This window comes from Emys orbicularis, chromosome 4, assembly GCF_028017835.1.
Source record: "Emys orbicularis isolate rEmyOrb1 chromosome 4, rEmyOrb1.hap1, whole genome shotgun sequence".
Lineage (NCBI taxonomy): Eukaryota > Metazoa > Chordata > Testudines > Emydidae > Emys > Emys orbicularis.
This window is the reverse complement of record NC_088686.1, coordinates 21,612,855-21,636,289: the sequence shown is the minus strand read 5'-3', so window position 1 is coordinate 21,636,289 and position 23,435 is coordinate 21,612,855. Positions and strand designations below refer to the sequence as shown.

Below are 23,435 nucleotides of genomic sequence, written 5' to 3'. Positions count from 1 at the left end.
ATTGGTGCCACCCTCCCCCCAGGGGCGATCAGTCCCTGCGGAGGCCTCTCCCCTCATCCTCGCCAGGGCTAGGCCCCCTAGCAACAAGCAGCCGGCGCCGGCCGCCCAGCCCAGCATCAGGCCAGGGGGCGGGTTCTTCCGGTTCAAGTCGGAGCGGAGGAAGCCGGGCGGCCATCTTGGATCCTCCATCCCGGAGCGGGCGGCGCTGAGCGGCTGAGTGGGGGCGGGGGCTGCAGGCTGCCGGAGCCGGCCCGCGGGGCTCCTGACACCCGGCTCGGAAGGCGCAGGGGAGCCCGGGCCAGCCGGGTAGCAGCGGCGGGTGGGGGAGGCCCAGCATGCGAGCGGAGGCCCGGTGAAGCGGGGCTGGGGGGAGAGGCGAGGACAAGGGAGAAGGAAGCGCTTCGGAGCGGGCCTGCCTGGCTGCCAGTGCTCGGAGCTGGCTGCGGAGAGGCGGCTTGTTTTCCTGGCCGGGCTCTGCAGCGCCCCGCTGCCTTCTCCGACCCGCTTCCTCGCCCCCCTCAGCCCGCTGCGCTCAGCGAGGATCCCCCCACCATCCTCCTCACCCCTCTGCGCGCTGGGCTCCTAAGCTGGCTGTAGGATGAGCCCTGAGGACTCCCAGGGGGAGACGCTGCTCCATCGCCAGGCTGGAATATAGCTCAGAAGTGGGGTGGCGGCGGTGGAAATAAGGAGCCCCCCACCCCCTCCCTTGATGGTGGCCCTTCGTAGCCACTGCCTCGCAGCAGAGTGACACGCATTCTTTGGGGGGGTGATAGGTTTTTGTTGGGGAAGGGGTGTTTTGTTTTGCTGTCGCAAGCAGCCGGTGCTCCAGCACAAGCGAATTAAAATGTCCACTAGAACTCCATTGCCTACGGTGAATGAACGCGACACTGAGAATGTAAGTAACCTGGGAGCGCCGGCTGGGCTTTCTGGGGAGTGAGTGGGCGCTGGGGTGGCCGGATCTGCCTGTCACCTAAGGAACGTGTGTGCTGAAGTGCTTTGGGGGCTGTGTCGCTCGTGTGGCTGAATGTGACTTCTATACACAAAGGATGGCATGCGTAGAGAGGTGTGGGTGTATTGTGTCCAGACACAAAAATGTCTCAGAAGAAAAACTGCCAGAGAGAAATGTGCATTTGTTTTAGCCGATGTTGGCCCTCTCTATGCCAGTATAAAACCCATAGGTGTAATTTGAATGCAAGACACTGTACAGAATCAAACTGTGTAATTTAAAATCCCCAAAGTGGAGCCTGCATCGTGGGTAAATATTATGTTCCTACTGTTGTGACACTGGTTCAAGGCACTGTCCTGGCAGCTGGATGCTGTTAAACAGATGTTTTACAGGTGTGTGAAGAGTATTGTTATTGTGAGTGCTGTCATTGAGGTCTTATGCCTACTTATTTTATTACTTAAATTACGGTTTAACTAAGTGTTTCTCAAGAGCTTGGTTTGCTGATGGTAGTGTTAAAAAAAAAAAATATGACAAACCCTGTAATGTTTAATGATGTATCATATACAGTGCAAATACAGTACTGTCTCATATGTTAGTGATGCAGAATTTGGGAAAAATAATCCATCTGCCCTGATGTTTGTAAATTGAAGTGTAAAATAATCGCTAAAACAAGCCAATAAAGCACTAGTAAACAGGTTGCAGAGAACAATCCTGTTTTGGCAGGGGAGGACTGGGTGACCTAGATAAGTCTTTCCATCTCTAATTTGTGTGATTATTAATGACTAGAATAATAGCTTTATTGTCACCTGTTCAAATGATATTGAAAGGTCCCCTTTTCTGAAATTAGCAGCAAAGACAGAAAGTCCTCCCTCTGTTAAAGGGTAGCATTTGACAGTGAATGCTAAACATGTTGTAAATAAAACTGCATGTTTTTATTAGGCAACAGTAATATTGTTACAATTTATTTGCATATTAAAAATATTTCAGATAAAATGCTATGTAGAAACCTAATATCAAAAATCAAACTCAGTGAGACAAACCCTCTCTAAGTAGGAACCTTATTTGCTTAAAGTTGAGACAAAACTTATTTGACCTCAGAATAATCAATCTGAAAGGAAAAATTATTAGGAAAAAAACGGGCCGTTTTATGTGAGACGGTATGCAGATGAGTTGTAGTTTATATTGCTCTGAAGCACAAATAAGCAAAATCAGTGAGCATTATTTATATTTCTTTCACTATGAATATAACCCGGTGTCCTTTAGAATCCATATGCAGTGAAAGTGATTAGGGAGAGATGTACCTGATTTTGGACTGAAGTAAGGAAAAGGAAGATTTAGGCTGAATATTAAGAAAAACTGCTAGATTTGTTAGAGAGCAAGTAGTCTTCTAAGGGAATTGGTAGAAGCCCTATTGCTTGAGACATTTTAAAACAAGACCAGACAAAGCATTAGAAAACATGCTGCATAAAACAGTCACTGCATTAGCAGGATTTGGATTTTAGTGACATAATAGTCATTTCTCACTTCTATGATCTCTTTTTTTTGGTTTAGCCCTTGGTACAGCCTGCAGGCTAAGGGCTGTATTGAGCAAAAAGTCAGCTAAGCATATTTTGTTGCAGAATTTCAATGGGCTTCAGCCTAAGGGCCAATGCTGCCCTGTGGAAGAAAAGCATAAAAAATTAAAATTGTAGTGGCCTTTTGTATTCAGCTGAACTTCCAAATGGCCTAAACCGATTCCCCTGTAATGTTTTGGCCAGTCATTGTGCTCCTAGCTGTGTTGGATCAAGGTTTTTAAACTCCAGTTTGGCCTTATCCTGATCAACCAGTCAAACCACTTTAGAAATTGTTTAAAACTGGTTCTATAATTTGGTTTAAATCCTAGTTTAATACTTTGGAAACATGTTGTTTGACATTTGGGGCTAGAGTTGAAGTTTTTTCCATGGAGGATATTTCATTCTGGTTTCAAAATATAGAACAAACTCCTTAGTAATTTTCTTAATTATTGTACAGTGCTTGTCTTCATTGCTTGCAGACATGTCACTTTATACTCTGATCAAGGCAAATTTGCAAGCTAAGCAAAACTGAGCTGGGTGACCACTCAGGAATTCCTGTCGTTGGTAGTATTGTGATTCAGTAGGCTAATTCTTCCTTTTTAGTCACTCTGAACCCAAACCCACGTATATAGTACTGTACTGCTTGAGGTGCCGCCTTTCAGGTGTCGTGACCATCAGTGATAAAAACATTTGCTCTGGGATCTTTAATGTAAAGTGGTGTTCTGGCCAAATTTCAACTCTGGTATTTACATTCTTTCTGCCTAAATTACCTCTAAATTCAGTTGGATGCAAAATTAATTTTATTCCTATTTTAATTCTAAAATACCGTATCATTCACTCCTAGTCTAACTGTTCTTCCACCTCAAAGATGGTTGTATTTTATTGGAAGGTAAAATGAAGCCTTAACTACCTAGATGAGGCTTAATTAGTTAATATTCCTAAAGCACTTTGATCTTTAGATGAAAGGTGCTTAGAAATGCAAAGTATTCAGGGAGCCTTTGGGCCATGGTCATGGGACCCCTTAATGTCTTGTCTATACTAGGAAAATTACCTAGTGCTGATAAAGGATATAGTTTAACCAGTGTTAAGCCTGGTTTAACTGCTTGTGTAGGCAAGGACAAACCACACTCTGAAACCTGTCACATTAAGTGATGTTTCTGAAACTCTGGTTAGTTTCTGAAATGATAGTGAACAAAGTTTGTCTTTGTCTACGTTCGCAGTTAACCATGTTCAGCAATGGGTAATTTCTGAAGTGTAGACAAGGCCTCATCATCAGTGCTTAATTTTTTTCTGTTCTCTTTTTTTAATTAATAAAAGACAATGTATAGCTCTCTTTGTTACCGAAAAATGCTTCAAAACGTAAACCATTAGAGTGGAAAGTTTGTCACAGTGCTTTTCCCCTAAAGCCGTTGGTTATTCATGTTTCCCAGCCAAAAAGGGCTGGCCATTGAGGCTCAAGTATCTGTGGCCAGGAGTCCCTTATTTTTGGTAGGAAAAGGATCAGGGGTGACTCATGTAGGGGAGCTATCTGACTTGCACTGATGGCACTAGGACTGCTGCAGGCTGGCTGGCTGCCTGAAAATCAGCTCTGAGCTACCATTGTAGCTTCTGGCCACAAGGGTGGAGCAGCTCATCTGAGGAACCTGCTAAGCTGAAGGCTGCTGGCCATACCTACTAAGTCTCCTGGTATGTCAGGGAGACTCCCGTTTACCACCAAAAATTACCAACTCCTAATTTAGTAATGTTGTCACCCGCATAAAAAAATCTATGTCAAATTAAAAAATTCAGTTATATTACTCAGAATCTTATGCATCAGCTACATATGCGCATCAGCCTGCCCCCCCCTTAGCCCCTTGAGTCAGTGAGAGACTGATGCACGTGTATGGCTGACTCACAAGATTCTGGGTAATGTAGTTCAGGGTCAGTAAGTGCTATTTAAAGTAAGAGGGTGAAACTTCTGCCCCTCCCCCTGCCTCTCCCCTCCCCCACCCCATGTCAGACCCCTGCCCAGGGATGGGTGCCAGTCTGTCACAGCTCTGATGCACCATCTCTTTCCTGGGTATAATGACAGCCTCTATATGGCCAGGGCGCTGTGGCCTGGGTATGTGTGTCCCCAATCATTGGGAGAGCCCCAGGCCTGGATGGGGTTCATTGGTCAAGTGTCCAAGGGGCTGGGCTATGTCAGCATTCCCAGTGGTGGTAGATCTTTTGGCTCAAGATGGAAATCCTTAGAATGAATGAGATTTTAAAAAGCATGAAGAAATGGAAGGGGTGAGATAACAACTTTCAGGCTAATTAATTTTATTTAATTTATACTTCTGTTTTATTGTATTTCCATTACATAAACTGTATATCTATAAAGGGATGAGGTGACTATTTTGAGCAGTTATTAATTTTGCTAACTACTCTGAATTCTAAAGTTTAAATAATTGGGGAAAAATAACTACAATTTGCCCTTTAGTAATCTTCATGGCCATAGCTAATGTGGGGGACTACCCATTTAAAAAATGTTGAGATGTTGGTAACTATTACTCCTGAGGGCATTCTGTGCCAAAAAATTAAAAATTCTGTGCACAATATTTTAAAATTCTGCAAGTTTTATTTATCAATAAATAAATGCAGAGGCTCCACATGGCAGTGCGGAGCATAGGTCACTGGCTGCACGAAAGTGGGAGATCACCTTGCAGTTCCCCCACTCCCACCCCATGGACACGGACTTAGCAACGAGGCTGCACCCGACTCTGATACAGCACAAGGCCTGGGTCTGCCCCAGAAACATCTTAGGGCCCTGCTCCTCTGCGCCAGGTACACTAAGTGTGGGGCAGGCAAGCTCAACCAGCAGGATGCAAGTGTGAAGGGCCTCAGTGTGGCGGGATCCGGGTGTGGGGTTAGAGGGACAATCTGTGGGACAGTCTGGGTGCTGGCAGCTTAGTGGGAGGTCTAGGTGTGGGGGGATCTGGATGCACAGAGGCTCGTGGAGGGGGTTTCCAGGTGCAGGGGCAATGGGACTCTGCAGGGACTTCCAGGTGAAGGTGGTTGGGGCTCAGTGTAGGGGTCTTGGTGTGGGGGTCTCAGCAGGGGAGTCCGGGTGCTGGGGGAGTGGGGTTTGGTGGGGTGGGGGTCTGGATGCAGCTAGTTGGGGGTAAGTGATGTGGGGGCTCAGGGTGGTGGGGCTCATCAGAGTGGGGGTTTGAGTGCAGGGAGCTCAGTAGGGGGTGGTCTGGGGTTCAGGGGTGGGGGTCTGGAGGCAGGGGGGCTGGGTGAGGAGGGCTCCAGATACAGGAGTTGATACAGATACAGTTCGGTGGGGTGGGGTTTGGGTATAGAATGCTAGGGGGGTTCTGGGTGTATGGGGTGAGGCTTGGCAGGGGTGTCTGGGTATGGAAGGTCCGGATGCACGGAGGTTGGGAGGATGCTGGAGCAGCTCCCCATACAGTGACACCCCCTGCGCCCGCCGCAGCTGAGGAGTGATGGGGGCAGGAAGCAGGGGAGGATGCTGAGCTTCCTGCAGCTGGGGGAGGTTTCTTGGGGTTGGCCTGACACAGCCCCAGCCACTCCTTGAGACGGGTTCGGTTACAGAGACCCCCTTGGGACTGTCACCTGACGTGCTGAAATTACCTTTGAGCCCATTTTCCACTGCCAGCTTGGGACTTCAGAATCCTCCCTTGTTGAGCCAGACATGGTAGTCTGCTGCAACAGTCCACGCCCCCGAAGCTGCAGACTTTAACCAAAACTGCTCATCAAGTTACCTATTTCCAGCACCCAATTCCCAATGGGATTCAAACCCCAAATAAATTCGTTTTACTCTGTATAAAGCTTATTCAGGGTAAACTCATAAATTGTCCGCTCTCTATAACACTGATAGAGAGAGATGCACAGCTGTTTGCTCCCCCAGGTATTAATCAATTACTCTTACTAATTAATAAACAAAAGTGATTTTATTAAGTATAAAAAGTAGGATTTAAATGGTTTCAAGTAATAGACAAAAGTAAGTTACCAAGCAAAGCAAAATAAAACAAAACACGCAAGTCTAAGCCTAATACATTAAGAAACTGAATACAGGTAAATCTCACCTTCAGAGATGTTCCAATAAGCTTTTTTCACAGACTAGACTCCTTCCTAGTTTGGGCCCAATCCTTTCCCCTGGTACAGTTCTTGTTGGTTCTAGCTAAGATAACTAGGGGTTTTCTCATGACTGCAGCCCCCTTTGTTCTGTTTCACCCCCTTTTATAGCTTTGGCACCAGGCAGGAATCTTTTGTCTCTGTGTTCCCACCCCTCCTTCTAAATGGAAAAGCACCAGGTTTAAGATGGATTCCAGTACTAGGTGATGGATTCCAGTACTAGGTGACATATTCACATGTCCTGTGAGACCCCAAGCCTCCATTCTTCCCGGCCTGACTCACAGGAACACAGGAAGGCTTACAAGTAAACAGAGCCATTTACAACCAATTGTCCTGGTCAATGGGAGCCATCAAGATTCTAAACCACCATTAATGGCCAACACTTTGCATAATTACAATAGGACTTCAGAGTAATACTTCATATTTCTAGCTTCAGATACAAGAATGATACATTCATACAAATAGGATGAACACAGTAGATTATAAGCTTTGTAATGATACCTTACAAGAGACCTTTTGCATAAAGCATATTCCAGTTACATTATATTCACACTCATTAGCATATTTCCATAAAACATGTGGAGTGCAACCTCACACCTTCCTCTCCTGCCTCCAGCCCAGCCGGGACTAGCAGCTGATCCCGGCTCAGGGTAGGAGCCACTGGCTGGGGTGTTCCCATCCTGTAGTGATTTACCTCTCTGCCTGCTGCTCTGGATGCCTGAAACAATGTACCTGCACTGCTAGGGAGTGGTGTATGACTGCTCTTGCAGCTTCCCTGTCAGAAAGTCATTTTTCTGCAGGGAAGCAAAGAAATCTGCGGAGGATATGAATTCTGCACACGCACAATGATACAGAATTTCCCCAGGAGTAAACTATGCTTGCACAAACCCAACCACAAGTAGGTGGGTTCCACTTTTGCAAAAGGAAGTTCCTGGTAGCTCTGAAGTCCCTCCCCAAATCCTAAGTCTGGCCCTGAAAATGTTATAATATTATTTAAAGTGCATTAATTTGTGCAAGTTAGGGTGTTTGCAGACAATCTGGAAGATTAGATTTGATTTATGCAATGCTTACCAGAAATGTCCTATTATAAATAGAAGTATGTAATCGGAAGGCTATCTCTGGCAACATGAAATTAGGGTCAGAAAAATCCCGTGTACCTATTACCAAAAGAGTTTTTTTTTAGGCTCCCCCCCCCGAGGGATAGCTCTCCTTGAATGTTTTCATAAGATATTTTAAACATTGAGATAACTGACAAAAGAAGGTTCAGGAGTGACTTGATTGCTGTCTGTAAGTACCTATATATGGAACAAATATTTCATAATGGGTTCTTCAGTCTAACAGAGAAAGGTATAACACCATGTGATGGCTGGAAGTTGAAGCCAGACAAATTCTGATTGGAAATAAAGCATACATTTTTAACAGTGAGGGTGTTTAACCGTTGGAACTATTTATTGAGGATCATGGTAGCTACTCTGTCACTGGCAATTTTTAAATGACGATTGGATGTTTTTCTAAAAGATATGCTCTAGGAACCATTTTGCGGAAGTTCTATGACCTATGTTGTATAGGAGGTCAGACTAAATGATCATAATGGTCTCTTTTGGTCTTGGAACCTGTGAATTGCTATAAATTAAATTGCCACCTTCACTTAGAAGAAATTAAATGTACCCTAATAATATAGTTATGTGCTTATCACAAATTTAAATTAAGAGTGTGAAATAAACTCCTTTGGATTTTTTTTAGTAATTGGGATACCTTTAAATACTGCATTGTACTTCTGGACTACATGTAATATATGACCATTCTTGCAGTGTATTAAGAGTTAATAGTTTGATATGTTAAAGTTAGGCATGTCACATGCCAGTTTGAGCTACCCTGAATCATCTAATCCAATGGTTCTCAAACTTTTTTCCCCGCGGACCACTTGAAAATTGCTGAGGATCTCGGTGGACCACTAAATGATCTTTCCAAATGTTTGTACCGTTAGCTAATTATTGTAAAGCACTTTGGATAAAAGCACTATATAAAAATAACCCTTAATTAACGGTTTTTTGTTCTACAAATAAAAGCACACAACTCTTATTTTAATATCAGTAGTCTTACCTTTCTAATGTGATGGGTGTGCCCTCTCTCCCGCACTGTGGCAGCCCCAGAGCTGGGGCTGGGAAGGAGGGGGGTGTCTCCCTGGCAGCCGCAGCCCTGGAGCTGGGGAAAGTCGCCTCTTTCTCTAGACGCCGCAGCCCTGCACATCCCAAATTCCGCCCACCCCCTCTTCTCACCCCATTGCCCCCTCCCACCTACCCCCTATTCCTCCCAAGGCTACCACCTCACCTTACATGTGTGTCTTCTCCAGGGTCCAGGCACCTAATTAGTGGAGCCATGCCTGCGCGTCTCCACTAATTAGGTGGGTGGCCCTTCATTCTCTCAACTAGTTCCCTTCAACACACATCTTAGTGGGAACTATCCACAAACCACCTGAACAGAACTCATGGGCCACAGTTTGAGAACCTCTGATGTAATCTGTATCTCCCAAGTTAGATGTAATCTGTATCTCCCAAGTTAATTGGGTGTAGTGGCACAACCAAAATGCCTTTTTTGGCATGCGTTTCACAAAATACATTCTTGCATTTTGATGAAGCAGTTTTCATTCTTTCTGTGTTACACTACATGCATAAACAACTAAAAGAAAACTGTACCCCTCGAGCTTGACCCAGAAATCTTGCAAAGAAACCAAACAACTCCTCATTGACTAAAAGTCGAGAGTGGTGCAAGCATAGATAATTCTGGCTAAGATTGGAGGTAACTGTCCCTCTAGATCCCCTGTTCCTCACAATAGCATATGTTTTTGCTACTTCCTCCCACGCTTGGTCAAATGCCACCTCTTTCTGGGACTTTGCTGGCACAAAAATGGGAGAGACTAAGGGCTTGTCTACACTTAAAGCACTGCAGCAGCACAGCTGCATGAGTGTAGCTGCACTGCTGTAGCACTTAGGGCTTGGCTACCCTTGCGAGTTACAGCGCATTGAAGGAGCCCCAGGCGCACTAGCTCACTACCTGTCCACACTGGCAAGGCATGTAGAGTGCTCTGACTCCACGGCTAGAGCGCTCCTGGTACTCCACCTCGGCGAGTAGAATAACATTTGATGCGACCCCGCTGGAGCGCCCCAGCGTCAGTGTGAACGAGGTGTTGTATTACTGCGCTCTGATCAGCCTCTGGAAATGTCCCATAATCCCCTTAAGTCAAGTGGCCACTCTTGTCATTGTTTTGGATATGCCCTTTGAAAGCTCCGTTTGACAGCCGGCATGCTTATCTGCTCCGAGACAAAGCAACCATTACTGTGGAATGCTGTGTGTGAGAGAGAGAGGCGGGGGCCGGGGGGGGGTCTGCTGCTGTCTGAACTTACAAGACAGCATGCTGACATGCTCTCAGCCCCCCAAAAACCCACTCTCTCTCCCCCCACATACACACAACACACTCCCTGTCACACTCCACACCCTCCCCCCCATTTGAAAAGCACGTTGCAGCCACTTGCATGCTGGGATAGCTACCACAATGCACTGCTCTCTGTGGCTGTTGCAAGAGCTGCTAATGTGGCCACAACAGTGTGCTGGCAGCTGGCAGTGTGGACAGACTACAGCGCTTTCCCTACTGCGCTCTACGAAGGCTGGTTTAACTCAAAGCGCTCTACATCTGCAAGTGTAGCCATGCCCTTAGTGAAGACGCCACCTACGCTGATGGGAGGGTTTCTCCTGTCTGTATAGGTATTCCATTCCTGAGAGTTGGTTGCTATGTCGACAGGAGAAGCCCTCCCGTCAACATAGCACTGTCTACGCCAGGGGTTAGGTCAGTATAACTACATCGCTCAGGGGTGTGGATTTTCCCTATCCCTGAGCGGCGTACATATACCGACATAAGTTGCTGGTGTAGACCAAGTCTAATCAAGCTTCTTTTGAGGGTGGGAGAATGCTACCTTGTTATGTTTAGAGTGGTGAATGTCCTCCCCTTAAATTTGTAGAAGTTGAACTGCAATGGAGATATGCCTAATAGACTATATATGCACTTAGGGGTTGATCTTGAGGGGTGCTGAGCACCCATTGATTTAAATGAAACTTTCTCTTGGGGTCCAATTTAATAAGTATATTTATGGGTCAAAGCATGTGTCTTCTAAAATGGCATCTTTTTGAGCCATTGTGTATCTAAGCTTTTATATCAGATTTGTTCCTGCAAAAATCTAAACAAGGTTTTTCTAACAGCAAGCTTGACCTGGTGTCTGGGTCCTTTTTGATTCATTCATAATTACTAACGATGATTCTGGAACCAACTTAGTTGGCAATTTTATTGATGATGCAGAGTAGAATGTGGCTTGCTCCTCTTCAGCTACTACTCTCCAGTGCTTATGTCAGTAAATATTCATTTTGGTCAGTAAATAAAGCAAATATTACTTGGAAAATACAATAAATTTCAGATCCAGATATGTGAGTATCAAGTGCTTTTAAAAAAGTTTATTTTCTAAACACTGCCACACTTGGGTGTATTTTGTATTAAACAGGATTCCTACATTGGGTTTTGTAACCCATGATTAGCACTAGACAACAAAATACACTTCTGTTTTTATATATATGGAGTATGGCTCACCCTGATCATTTGCTGTGTCTGATGGAACTGAGAGAAATCAGGGATGTGACTACACCGGAATGGGTCTCCTAGGCAGAGTAGCAGCCCTCTTAGTAGCCTATTGCCCTACAAAAGCAATTTGTCTTTTGTCTATGGTTACTGAGCATTAACTAGTAAATTATTTCCAATTCTGGATCTTTGGTGTTATGATAACCAGCTTTTTTCACTGAGCTTCTGTCCACAGAACTCGTTCTTTGTCCTACACAGTTATTAGTATTTCTCACGCAGAGCTAACACAAAACATTTGAGGGATGGAAATCTCTTTGCCACATACGGCACGGCATCACACATCCTGTTGTTGGCCAGTCAATGTTATTAGCACTCACATGTCCACTGAATGCAGTGTTTTGGGGCTCTGTCACGTTTGCTGAGACTAAGTGATTTCAATTATTTACCCCCCCCCTCCTTCCCGGGGGTTGGGAGAATTAGGGGTATGTCATGATCCTTAGGCTACTTGTACTAAAGAGTAATTTCTCTCTTTTTCTTTTTTTTAAACTGATTGATGTTTGGCAAGTGTGACCTTGTTTAACTGGCCAGTCAATTTCATTGAGTGTCATACTAGTTGGACAAATGGCAGGAGATTGTCTGTCTGAGGCCGTAACGTATTTGCACAATGAATTGTTTCTTTTTGAGAGCAAGACTCCGACTTGGAACCATCCAAACCATCTCACTAAATGCTTGTGGTTTAGTGATAGAAGGTTCCTTTATCCTCTTCTTTGGTCAAATTCTGCCCCAACTTTTATATGCTCTATTTGATCACATTGACCATAATGGTGCGATTGCACATGTATAAACTATTACCCCCGGGGGAATTCTGCGCCACTGTGCATGCAGAGAATTTATGTCCCCCAAAGATTTCTTTGCTTCCCTGCAGAAAAATGACTTTCTGATGAGGAAGCAAAAGGAAACCACAAGAGTGGTCATGCGACCCTCCCCAGAAGTATGTTTCAGGTGCCCAGGGCAGCCACCAGAGAAGTAAATCACTGTAGGGCAGGAGGCGGGACTGGGGAAGACCCGGCTGGTGGCTCCTACTCTGCGCCGGGCTCAACTGCTAGTCCCGGCTGGGGTGGGGAGGACAGGACTTCCTCTTCCCCTGCATGGCTTCCAGGGCCAGGTCAGACCCACCCTCCGATTTCTCCTCCAGCTGCAGGAAGCTCTGCAAACTCTCTCCCCCCCCCCCCCCCACACACACCCCGATTCCTGCACCCATCACTCCTCAGCTGCAGGGGGAGGGATCCCTGTACAGGGAGCTGCTCCCCTATCTGCCCAACCCCTGTGCATCCAGACCCCCTCATTTACCTAGACCCTCCCACTGAGCCTCACCCCCCTTGACTCAGAAACCCCCCCCCCCATGAGCCCCACTCCCCTTGCACCTGGACCATCCCGACGAGCCATCCACATTCCACCAAGCCCCAACCAGCTGCACCTGGATCCCAACTCCACTGAGCCCCATTCCCCCAGCATCTGGACCCCCCACTGAGCTCCCCACGCCCAGACCCCTCATGCTGAGCCCCAAGCACCTTCACCTGGACCCCCCTTCAGAGTCCCATTACTGTTGCACCCAAAAAACCCCCAACAAGACCCTATGCATCCAGATTCCCCCCGCACCCAGATTGCCCCACACAGAACCCTCTCAACCCCCACCTGTATCCCCCCACATTAAGCCCCTCCACACTTGGATCCTGCTTTGCTGAGCCTGCCTGCCCACGTGGAGGGGTAGGGCCCTGGGGTGTTTCTGGGGTAGGCCCAGTCCTTGCGCTGTGTCAGGGTTGGGTGCAGCCTCCCACTGAGCCCGTGTCCCAGGGCAGAGCTGCACAGTGATATTCCACCTCTGTGCAGTCAGTGGCCTGTGCTCCCCAATGCCATGCTGGAGCCTCCACATTTGACAAATAAAATTTGCAGAATTTTAAAATGGGTGCAGAATTTGTATTTTGGCGCAGAATGCCCTCAGGAGTTAAACTATGTACTTCTGCTAATGCCGTAGGGGCCAGATTCCCGAGTCCTTACTCATGTTGAATAGTACTATGCATAGTCCCATAAATGTCAATTGGATTATGTGTGAAGTAAGGTAAAGGTACTACTACTCAGTGTGAATGAGGGGAGTGAACCTGGGCTTAAATACCTTATGGTGCTCTAATATTTCCAGTAACTTCATAATGTGACTTATTAAATGGGAATGGTCTACTTTTTTTCCCCCACTTCACCTATATTATAAATAACACTAGGTTACTATGAAATTGAATTTCAAACATCCAATTTGTTATGTTTGCTTTCTGTATCTGGGCGTGGACAATGAAAAAACGAGTCAGTTCCTCAGTTTTACTTAATTTCTCAAATATTTGCATGATGTTTGAATTATAAACACTGCAGGGAATGGGATTTTTAACGTTTTCCCATTGAAATTTAAAAAAGCACACGTGGTGCAGCTAGTTAAATTGACATGATTTTTATTGGCTCCATTACTTTCCAGAGGGTTCTATATAGCAGCCATAAAAATTGATAAGTCAGATCCCTTTATTTTGCTGTAGCACAAAGCTATGAGTCACAGCAGAGGCAGTGGAGATGTCTGCAGACTTTGGAAGACAGCACTATATATTGGCTTACGTTTGCTTGCTATGTGGAAGGCTGTCGTCATAACCACATGAGCTAGAGACTTCAATTTTTTAAAAGACAGTTTTGGTTCTTTAGAAATTGATATCATTGGGCCGCCCTCTCAACAAAGCTTCATAGAAAGCCTGAGTGAACACGTACATTTTTTTTTTCCAAACCCTGTGTGTAGTCTAATACTTTATGCCCACTTGAAGAATTTAAAATAAAGTTCCATTTACCCCAGGTTTCCCAGCTCTATTAGCAACTTCCTAGAGTACTATATTTAACTCTGGAATCTTACTAATTAGTGAATCTAATCATCCTTTCTGTCTTGAGTGTTTCTGATGCACCCATCGTGGTGTCTAAGCTCTGAATATTTAGCTGTAATGTAGAGCTAACATTGTCCAAAGGAATGTCAACTGTCTGCTCCTCCATGCTTCATTTGCTTTTTCCTTTTTTCCTTTTCTTCTTTTTTTCTTTTTTTTCTCTTCATGCTTATCATTATCTGGCCTTGAGAAAGGATGTCGTCTCTTCACTGGGGGAAGGCCTTTGCGAAAAGGTGGGTTTTGCGTTGTGTTCTGAAAGCTTAGACTCAATCAGATCTCCTGCAGTAAGGTGTTTAACAACTGGGAAGTCCTGTGCTCCTTCTCCTTAAATGTCTTCCTGGAGTCAGAATCCCCATGGAGTAAAGCTGTCTCTCTGGGTTGGAAATGGAGAAGTGGTTTCTAAAATAATCTTAAACTCTTGCACAGAGGTGGCTAAGTTTAAAGATTAAGACTTTGGATTAGGGCACTGCATGTATCAATACATGGAAAATTAATTCAGGAGACACATTTTAATACTGGCTGTGCTACAGACTTCCTGTGTGATCTCTGGTTAGACAGTCTCTCTGTGCCTCAGTTTGCCATCTATAGGACAATGCAGTTGTTCCTTAACTGACCATGATGCGAAGATAAAGTCATTTTATGACACTCTGCTGTGGTGAGTGTCATAGAAGAGCCTTACATTTTTTAAAATTGTTTCCACATGTTTAACACCCCAGTCATTTAATTAAAAAAAAAAGTTAATTGCTAATATAACCCTAAATGGGGTTAAAATATTAATATTTTATTTGTGACTTTAAAAGTTATTAATTGGCCCCAGCCTGCCCTTCACTTCCTGGTTGAAGGCTGGGGCTGTTACAGAAGCCCTTACTAGATGAAAACCAGTGGGCAGAACTGCATGTGTTAGGTTGGGACTCTGCCTGTGAAAAAAACAAACTGCTTCTCTAAGGATAAGCCTGGGGGGAGGGGAGGGGCAGGGATGTGCTGGTGGGTTAACAATGCATTGAAGCAGTTGGTCAGGAAAGCAGCTTGTGAGCTATGCTGCTTGCCAGGGAAAGTGGGTAACTCCATTAGCAGGATAGGAGATACTGTTCTACTTCTCTTGCTTCTCAGCTTCCCCAAGCTTTCCTGGACAAGCAGTGACTTTTTGGATCAATTACCCTCTGCTCCTTTGGGAATGCTTTGGATAGGTGGTAGAGGAGATTTCTTGTCCTTTTTTCCGACATGTGGAGACCCAGTGTAGCAGAAGGAACTTTGCCTGTTGGTCACCTTGTGCTGCCCTGTGACTTCTGCTACATGCATTGAAAGAAGAGTACATGCAAACGTCCTCTTCAACCATGGAGTGAAGGCTTGGGCTATTTTAAAAAAAAATCATACTCTCAAATTTAATACAAAAAGTGTATTTTCATAGGAACTCATATTGAGGATGTAGTAGCCATAAACGTTGACATTTTTTAAAAAGGTGATTTGATCGAAGTAGTAAGAATTATAACTTAACGGGTGGCTTTTGTCGCCATCACAATTAATGAGCCTTCATCTACTCTTAATATGCTGCTGCATCATCCCGCTTTTAACAAAAAATTGCATCTTAATTTAGCAAGTTCATCGAAGTTACTGTGTGGAAAATTGCCCTAGCTGAGAAAATGAAAGCTAGTGTAAATCAGATACTTCAGGAAGATGGAATAGAGGAATAATTACCCTTTCATATGAGAGGGGGACTTATTTAATTGTTTAGCATTTTACAGCTCTGAAAGGGTGCATAGGAACAGAATTCTTTGATAATTGATATCCCTGCCTTTTGGCCTTTTGCATTATACCTGTACAGTGTCAGGCCCTCTGCTCTACCATCAGTTTCACAAGCAGAAGTAGATCTCATGCTGGAATTTATAAAAAAAATTATAGATGTCATTTTCTACTTCTGGGGGAATTCTTCGCCATTATGTCTGCGCAGAATTCATGTCCCCTGCAGATTTCTTTTCTTCCCTGCAGAAAAATGACTTTCTCACAGGGAAGCCGCAAGAGTGATCACCTGCCCCTCCCCAGCAGCATGGGCACGTCATTTCAGGTGCCCAGAGCAGCTGGCAGAGAGGTCAATCACTGAGGGGTTAGGTGGGGGCGGGGACTCTCCAGCCAGTGGCTCCTATTCTGCACCCGGCTCAGCTGCTAGTTCTGGCTGGGCTAGAGGCAGGAGAGGATGGGAGTTGCTCTTCCCCCTGCAAGGAGTGGCTGGGTCTGGGTCAGACCCACCTCCAGAAACCTCCTCCAGCTGCAGGAAGCACCATACCCTCCCCGCTTCCTGCCCCCATTGTTCTTCAGCCACGGTAGGGAGTGGTCACTGTATGGGGAGCTGCTCCCCCATCTGCCCAACCCCCATGCATCTGGATCTCCCCCCCCCCCATACACAGACTCCCTCCACCGAGCCTCACCCTCTGCACCCAGAATCCTTCCACCAAGTCCCCTGCATTTGAACCTTTGCCCCACTGATCCTCACCCCCTGCACTCGGAGGGCCCCTGATACCACTTCCTCCCATTGAGCCTTACCCCCTCTGCATCCGGACCACTGCACCCAGACCAGCCCCCACTGAGCCCCCTGCACTCAAACCCCCACCCTGATGAGCCCCGCCCCCTCCCGCACCTGGACCACCCAGACCCCAACCCACTGAGTCCCAACTAGCTGCACCCAGACCCCCACTCCATCAAGCCCCACTCCCCTAACACCACTGAGCCCCCACATCCAGAGCCCCCTGCTGAGCCCCATCTCCCCCAGACCCTTCCTCTGAGCCATATCCACCTTAACCTGGACCCTCTGCAGAGTTCCATAGCCCCTTCACCTGGAACCCCCCAACGAGCCCTTGTGCATCCTGATCCCCCCTGCGTCCGGACCCCCACTGAGCCACCTGCACTCAGATTGCCCCACACAGAACCCTCTCAACCCACCCCGGGTCCCCCGACACTAAGCCCCTCCACGCTTAGATCTTGCTGGGCTGAGCCTGCCTGCCCACACCTGGTGTGCCTGCCGCAGAGGGGCAGGGCCCTGGGGTGTTTATGGAGCAGACCTGGCCCTTGCACTGTATCCAGATTGGGTGCAGCCTAACCGTTGAGTCAGTGTCCTGGGAGCAGGGAAGCTGCAGAGTGATCTCCCACTTCTGTGCAGCCAGTGGCCTGTGCTCCCTGCTGCTATGCTGGAGCCTCCATATTTATTTATTGACCAATAAAAATTGTAGAATTTTAAAATATTGTGTGCAGAATTTTTAATTTTTTTTGGTGCAGAATTCCCTCAGGAGTAAGTTTCCTAACTCAGTGTTGCATCCAACCCAGGGGAATTCAATATTAGGCCTGATCTTGACCGCGAGAAAGAAGAATTGATCACTTGCACTTAAGCAACCACTAATTTTAGTTCTGTGATTGATTTGATTGCATTTTTTATGTGCAAACAGAGTAATTCCAAACCAGTAATGTCAATATATTTGGTGCTGCAAATGGGTCAGTTTCACAAAGCTGAAAACAGTTGAGCCAAATCAGTTGAGTGGAGAGAATATAAACAGAAAATGGAGAATGGTAATTGGGAACTGTATAAGAACATTTTACTAGATGTCCAAAAAGCACCATTGAGAGAGGACACACAGGTTAAAAAAACAGCTTGTCTTAGAGGGGAAGTGAAAGCAGGTATAAAAAAGTGGAAATTGATATATCGATAGATAGATATAGCTAAATGGGGAGAGTGAAAGCAGTGAATATAAGCTAGGAATTGCAGAAAATTGGTAAGGGAAGCAAAAGGACATCTGACATGCAGAATTAAGGACAATAAAGAGATTCTTAAATATATTCAGAGCAAAAGGAATCCTAACAATCGTTTTGGTTCTTTACTAGATGAATGGTAGAATTCTTAATAATAATGCAGAAAAGGTAGAAGTGTTCTATAAGTATTTCTGTTCTGTATTTGAGAAAAAGCCAGATGATGTATTCATGTCATATGATGTTAAAACACTTTTCTATGCCAACAATAACATTCTTTTTAAAATTAAAAAAATTTGTTATTAAAATTTAATGGAGATATCCTATCTCCTAGAACTGGAAGGGACCTTGAAAGGTCATCGAGTCCAGCCCCCTGCCTTCACTAGCAGGACCAAGTACTGATTTTGCCCCAGATCCCTAAATGGCCCCCTCAAGGATTGAACTCTCAACCCTGGGTTTAGCAGGCCAGTGCTCAAACCACTGAGCTATCCCTCCCCTCATTTTTCTTAATTATATAATTTTCTTAATTATATAGCAGCCACTAAAGTTAGATCTTTTAAAAGCAGCAGCTGTAGACAACTTGCATCCAAGAGTTTTGAAAATGTTGGCTGCTGAGTTTACTGGACCATTACTGTTGGTTTTCAGTAAGTCTTGGAACACTGGCTTTCTTTCTGTCCTCTGGAACAACCCAGGTAATTATAGGCCTGAATTGGGCCCAAGCAAAAGGATGGACTATCTCAGATAGGACTCAATTACTGAAGAATTGAAGGACAGTAACATGTAATGCCTGTCAGCAGAGGGTTATGAAAAATAGAATTTAGAAGAGATTACAGGTTGGTTAATGTGATATAGTTAGATGTCTGTATAAGGCATTTGACTTGGAAATTCATGACAAGATTAAGAAACTGGAAGGATTCAAAATCAACATTGCATACATTAAATAGATTACATTTTGAGACCTGTCATTAAACAAGTTTTTAATTTTAAAGAGGGAATCATTATTGAGCACATGTATTTATAATGGTACCCCACAAGTATCAGTTCTTTGGCCCTACATTATTTAATGTTTTTATCAATGAGCTGAAAGAAGATGTAAAATCATTACCAATAAAGTTTGTAGATATTGCAAAGATTGGGAGAGTGGTAAATAATGAAGAGGAAAGGTCACTGATACGGAGCAATCTAGAATGCTTGGTAAACTGGGCTCAGGCTAACAATATGCGTTTCAATACGGCCAAATGTAAGATCATTCACCTCGTCCTGCATTTTTTGTTCTTTATTTACAGGATGGGCAACACTATTCTCCAGAAACAGGGACTCTAAAAAAGATGTGGGGCGTCTTTGTGGCTAATCAGCAGAACATAAGCTGCGCCCAGTGTGATGCAATGGCCAAAAGGGCTAATGCAATTCTTGCATGTATAAAAAGGGTTATTGAGTAGTCGTATGGAAGTTCTATTACCTCTATATTTGTCACTGGTGGAATATTGTGTCCAGTTCTGGTGTTCACAATGAAGAAAGATGTTGATAAATTGGAGAGCGTATAAAAAGATCCAATAGTTGGAAGTTGAGGCTAGACAAATTGAGACGAGAAATAAAGCACAGGTTTTTAACAGTGAATGTAATTAACCATTGGAACAACTTACCATGGGTTTTAATGGATTGTCCATCACTGGAGATTTTTAAATCAAGATTGAATGTTTTTCTAAAAGATATACTCTAGTTCAACCACTGGTTTTGGACTTGAAGTATGAGTTAATTCAGAGTAGGGTTATGGCGTGTGTTATGTAGATCAGACTAAATGATCACAGTGATCCCTTCTGTCCTTAAAATCTATGAAAGGGGCTAAGCATTATGTGTTGCAACTGACACTTGTGCATTTGCAGCCCTGTCACTCCTGCAGTCCATTTGTGATCTCGTGCATGTAGCTGAGCTTGGAGCGAAATAGAATTCTGCTGGAGTGATTCTTCCAGTTCAGTGAGGATTGCTGGGGCACTGGGTTTTAGGCTGCCCCCAGCTAGAAGAGTAGTAGAAGCTGCAAGCAGAGTGAGGAATTGAAGGAAGAGGTGACTGGCTGGGAGCCACATTGGAGGTTGAGCTGGGCAGCACCAACAGGGAAATGACAGCAGAGGGACACAAGCTAGGCAGCAAGAACTTGTGGTTGGGGGCAGTGTTTAGATACCCGAGTGTGAAAGGTGTGTATGGTTTACGTCCTGTGGGTTGGGGTGGACTGTATAGAGGATACATAAAAATATTGGGTAAATGGAGAGTAGGAAAAACAGGGTGGATACAAATTGATTTTTTAAAGGGTTTTTTAATTTAAATAAATTTTTATTTAAAAATTACACTTAATATTAAATCTGAAATATGGCAACCTATGTTAAAGCCTAAATTGTCTACAATCAATCATTAAAATTAAATGTAAAAAAAAATCCAAGCAGTATATATTTGCTGCCAAAATTTTAAACACAGTCAGACCCCTGAACTGGTGGAAGTTAGTGGTTAAGCACCTGGATCCAGAGTTTGTTCAAGTGCTAAACCAGCTTTTGATAGCAGTAGCCCTGCTTTTGTAGGTGCAAAGAGAATATTTTGTTCTTCTCAGTTTATTCTACTAGTTCAGTTCAAGGACTAGTCCATCAAAGTGGAGAAAGCTTTGTTTTCTTCTTTGAATCCATAAATCAAAACGAGGCATAAAAAAATGAAATCTATTAGTTCTAAAATCCTGAAGAACATGGTGACCGGAAACAGTTCAATTAACTACAGATAATAGTTCCTTTTGTTTAATAAATCAATTTTAATGAGAAACATGTTTTGATAAACTTTTTTTTCTTATGCATTCAGCATATTAAAGGTAGTTTTATTTAAGTGATAATTCTGAAATGCTGTTTTTGTGCATGTTTAATTGCATTCCAATTTCCATTCAAATGCTACTCAATACAAATCATGTGTAATATATATATATATATATATATATATATATTACACATATATATTACACATTTGTCGTGTGTGTGTTTATATACACACACACACCATTTACATTTTCTAACAATTTAAAAATTAAGACTGAATGTATGTTAATCTATATAATTGCTTAAATGTATATAGATATAGTATACCCTCTTAGCCAAAAGTAGTACTGAATTTAGTGTAAAGACTATATTTAGTTACAAATCAACATGTATGTATTGTAACCTGGCTTTAGGAAAATAACTAAAAAAAAGTACAAATGCAAAATAATATTAAAATTGATTATTTATGTCAAGGTTTCCTCCTTGCTGATTTAAATAATTATTGAACTCAGTGATTTAAAATAAATCCATCCTCAGGAAAAGGAATGAAGGAAGAACAAAAACAAGGAAGCCATAATAAGACTTTGTTTTATAGAGTTTCCTTTAAATCATATATGGAAAAGAGATGCGGGAAGATAAGCATGGAAAGAGGTTTCACCTCCTCACAAAATACCTCTTATGGACTTGTGTTGTCTGAATTAATTTGGTATATCAAGGGGTCCCATATTATTTTATGCATCCAAGTGAGACCACATGGTGGGAAGGAGGAGAGAATTGGGACCAAAACCCAGATTCGCTTCCACCCTACCCTGCTGTGGTAGACCCTCCCAGCAAAAGCTCACTGGTTTCAGTCTTATCTGAGAGATGTAATTCAGGGCTCTCCTCTAAAGTTGGCAACTGTGCAAGAGGATGGAGGCAGTCAGTTCCCATGGCACTAAATTGAACCGACTGATTACTCAAATGCATTGAATCCTCCTTTCCCATATAGACTTATTAGATACATGCTAACACTAGTACTACTTCAGAATGAGCAGTTGGTCCAAAGGCCTTGAAACAAATACCAGCATGATAGGATTTGACAATTAAACCCAGATTATTAGTGGCTATTTTCCAGGATAATTGAAGTTCTCTTTCTAAAGTTTGTGGCTATACAAAAATGTATTTCTGTTGGCATTGCAGCATTTCTGTTATAGAAAAGCTTTTTTTAGCAGAAAATAGCTTGAAGGTTTTACATTCAGCTAACAGTTAACAAATGATATATATTGTTTGTTCCTTGCCATGAGAAAGTGCTACAGTACTGTACTAGTGAGTTCAGGATACAGATAATCAGAAAGTTTAAAAAAAAAATGAACAAAAGGGTTTAAAAAAAATTCAACAGGAATAGTTTTCCATTTTTTTTCAACTAGATCTTGTTTGGGAGCATTTTAAAAAACACTTTGAGGAGGCAGCAAACTCAGCCTGTGGAACAGTTTCTTCAGAGCAACCCCATCCTTCCTTATGTGACCCAGGGTGCCTAGGGTAGTCCCCACTGAAAATGCAAGGTCAGGGCAGGCTGCAAAAAAGAGAGCAGATTCTCCCAAACTGGAGATAAACGCTGTTAGATTCACCGACCAATCACAAACTGTGCTCTTGGTCCCCCACACTGGTTATCAAGAAGCTGAAAAAAGAAATCACACAACCCCCTTTACTACATTCCAATTCTCTAGCTCCTGATCAACACCTAGGTCCAGTAAAGTGAGAAGTTATTTATAACTCTGCTCACTATACAAAAGGTTCTTCTGAACACCAAAGGGCCAGCCACATTACCAGGTCAATGTTAGTTTGGATCTTACCCAAAATACCCTGCTGCCAGCCAATCCTTTAGTATCTAAAACTAAAGATTTATTAGAAAAGAAAAGAACAAGAAGAGAGTTGTTAAATTGTGAAAGCAGTCATATAGGCCCATAAGGAAAGAGTGTGTGTGTGGATCAGATATACTAGTGACACGCAAAATGTATAATTCTAGATTGCTGTAAAACAGAAATTTCTCCAGTTCAAGTTAATTACTCAGTGATATGTAACACTTCAGTACTTGTTTTTTGTAAATGATACCCTTGTTTTATTTAACACTTTTTATCTTACACATGTATTATATCTTTATCATAGCACACCTCTCATGGAGAAGGACGTCAAGAAGTTTCCTCTCGAACTGGGCGCTCTGGAGCTCGCTGTAGAAATTCTATAGCTTCCTGTGCAGATGAGCAACCTCATATTGGAAATTACAGACTTCTTAAAACGATTGGAAAGGGGAATTTTGCAAAAGTAAAGTTGGCTAGACACATCCTTACTGGCAGAGAGGTAAAATGCTTTTGTTAACTGTGTAAAGCATGCTCAATTGTGGTAGTTCTGAACGCTCTTTAAATAGCGTTATGCGGAGTCCAAGAACAGCATGGCATTTTTTGTTAGAGAGAAATGGCTATGCATTTGCTGGAAAGTGAAATGTTAAAAACAAAAAATATAGAAAACTAAATTCTTGGCTTTTAGTGATGTATACAAAATGCTGTTTATAAAAAAGAGCTTGTTTTATACTGGATCTTTAAGAAATGTTTGTTAGCAAGTTGTTGTCTTTGGCAATTCTTCAAGGTTGAGGATGATTCTTTCACAAGTTTTATTTTTTATGGTGACTGTGGAGTCCGATTGTTGCCACAGTCTGGTTGGCAGACG

General features: G+C 43.6%; 1 protein-coding gene across 2 annotated transcripts in view; it reads left to right on the top strand.

Annotated features, from left to right (window-relative positions):
- Window positions 1–695: 695 nt before the first annotated feature.
- Window positions 696–23,435, top strand: part of MARK3 (microtubule affinity regulating kinase 3) — a 108,470-nt gene continuing 85,730 nt past the window's right edge. The window contains exons 1-3 of one of the 2 annotated variants that reach the window (XM_065404474.1): window positions 696–895; window positions 14,406–14,444; window positions 22,878–23,069. In XM_065404474.1, coding sequence (XP_065260546.1) covers window positions 845–895; window positions 14,406–14,444; window positions 22,878–23,069 — 282 coding nt within the window. In that variant the 5' untranslated portion in view covers window positions 696–844. The remainder of the gene's footprint in view (window positions 896–14,405; window positions 14,445–22,877; window positions 23,070–23,435) is intronic. The other variant, XM_065404475.1, reaches the window with a different exon arrangement.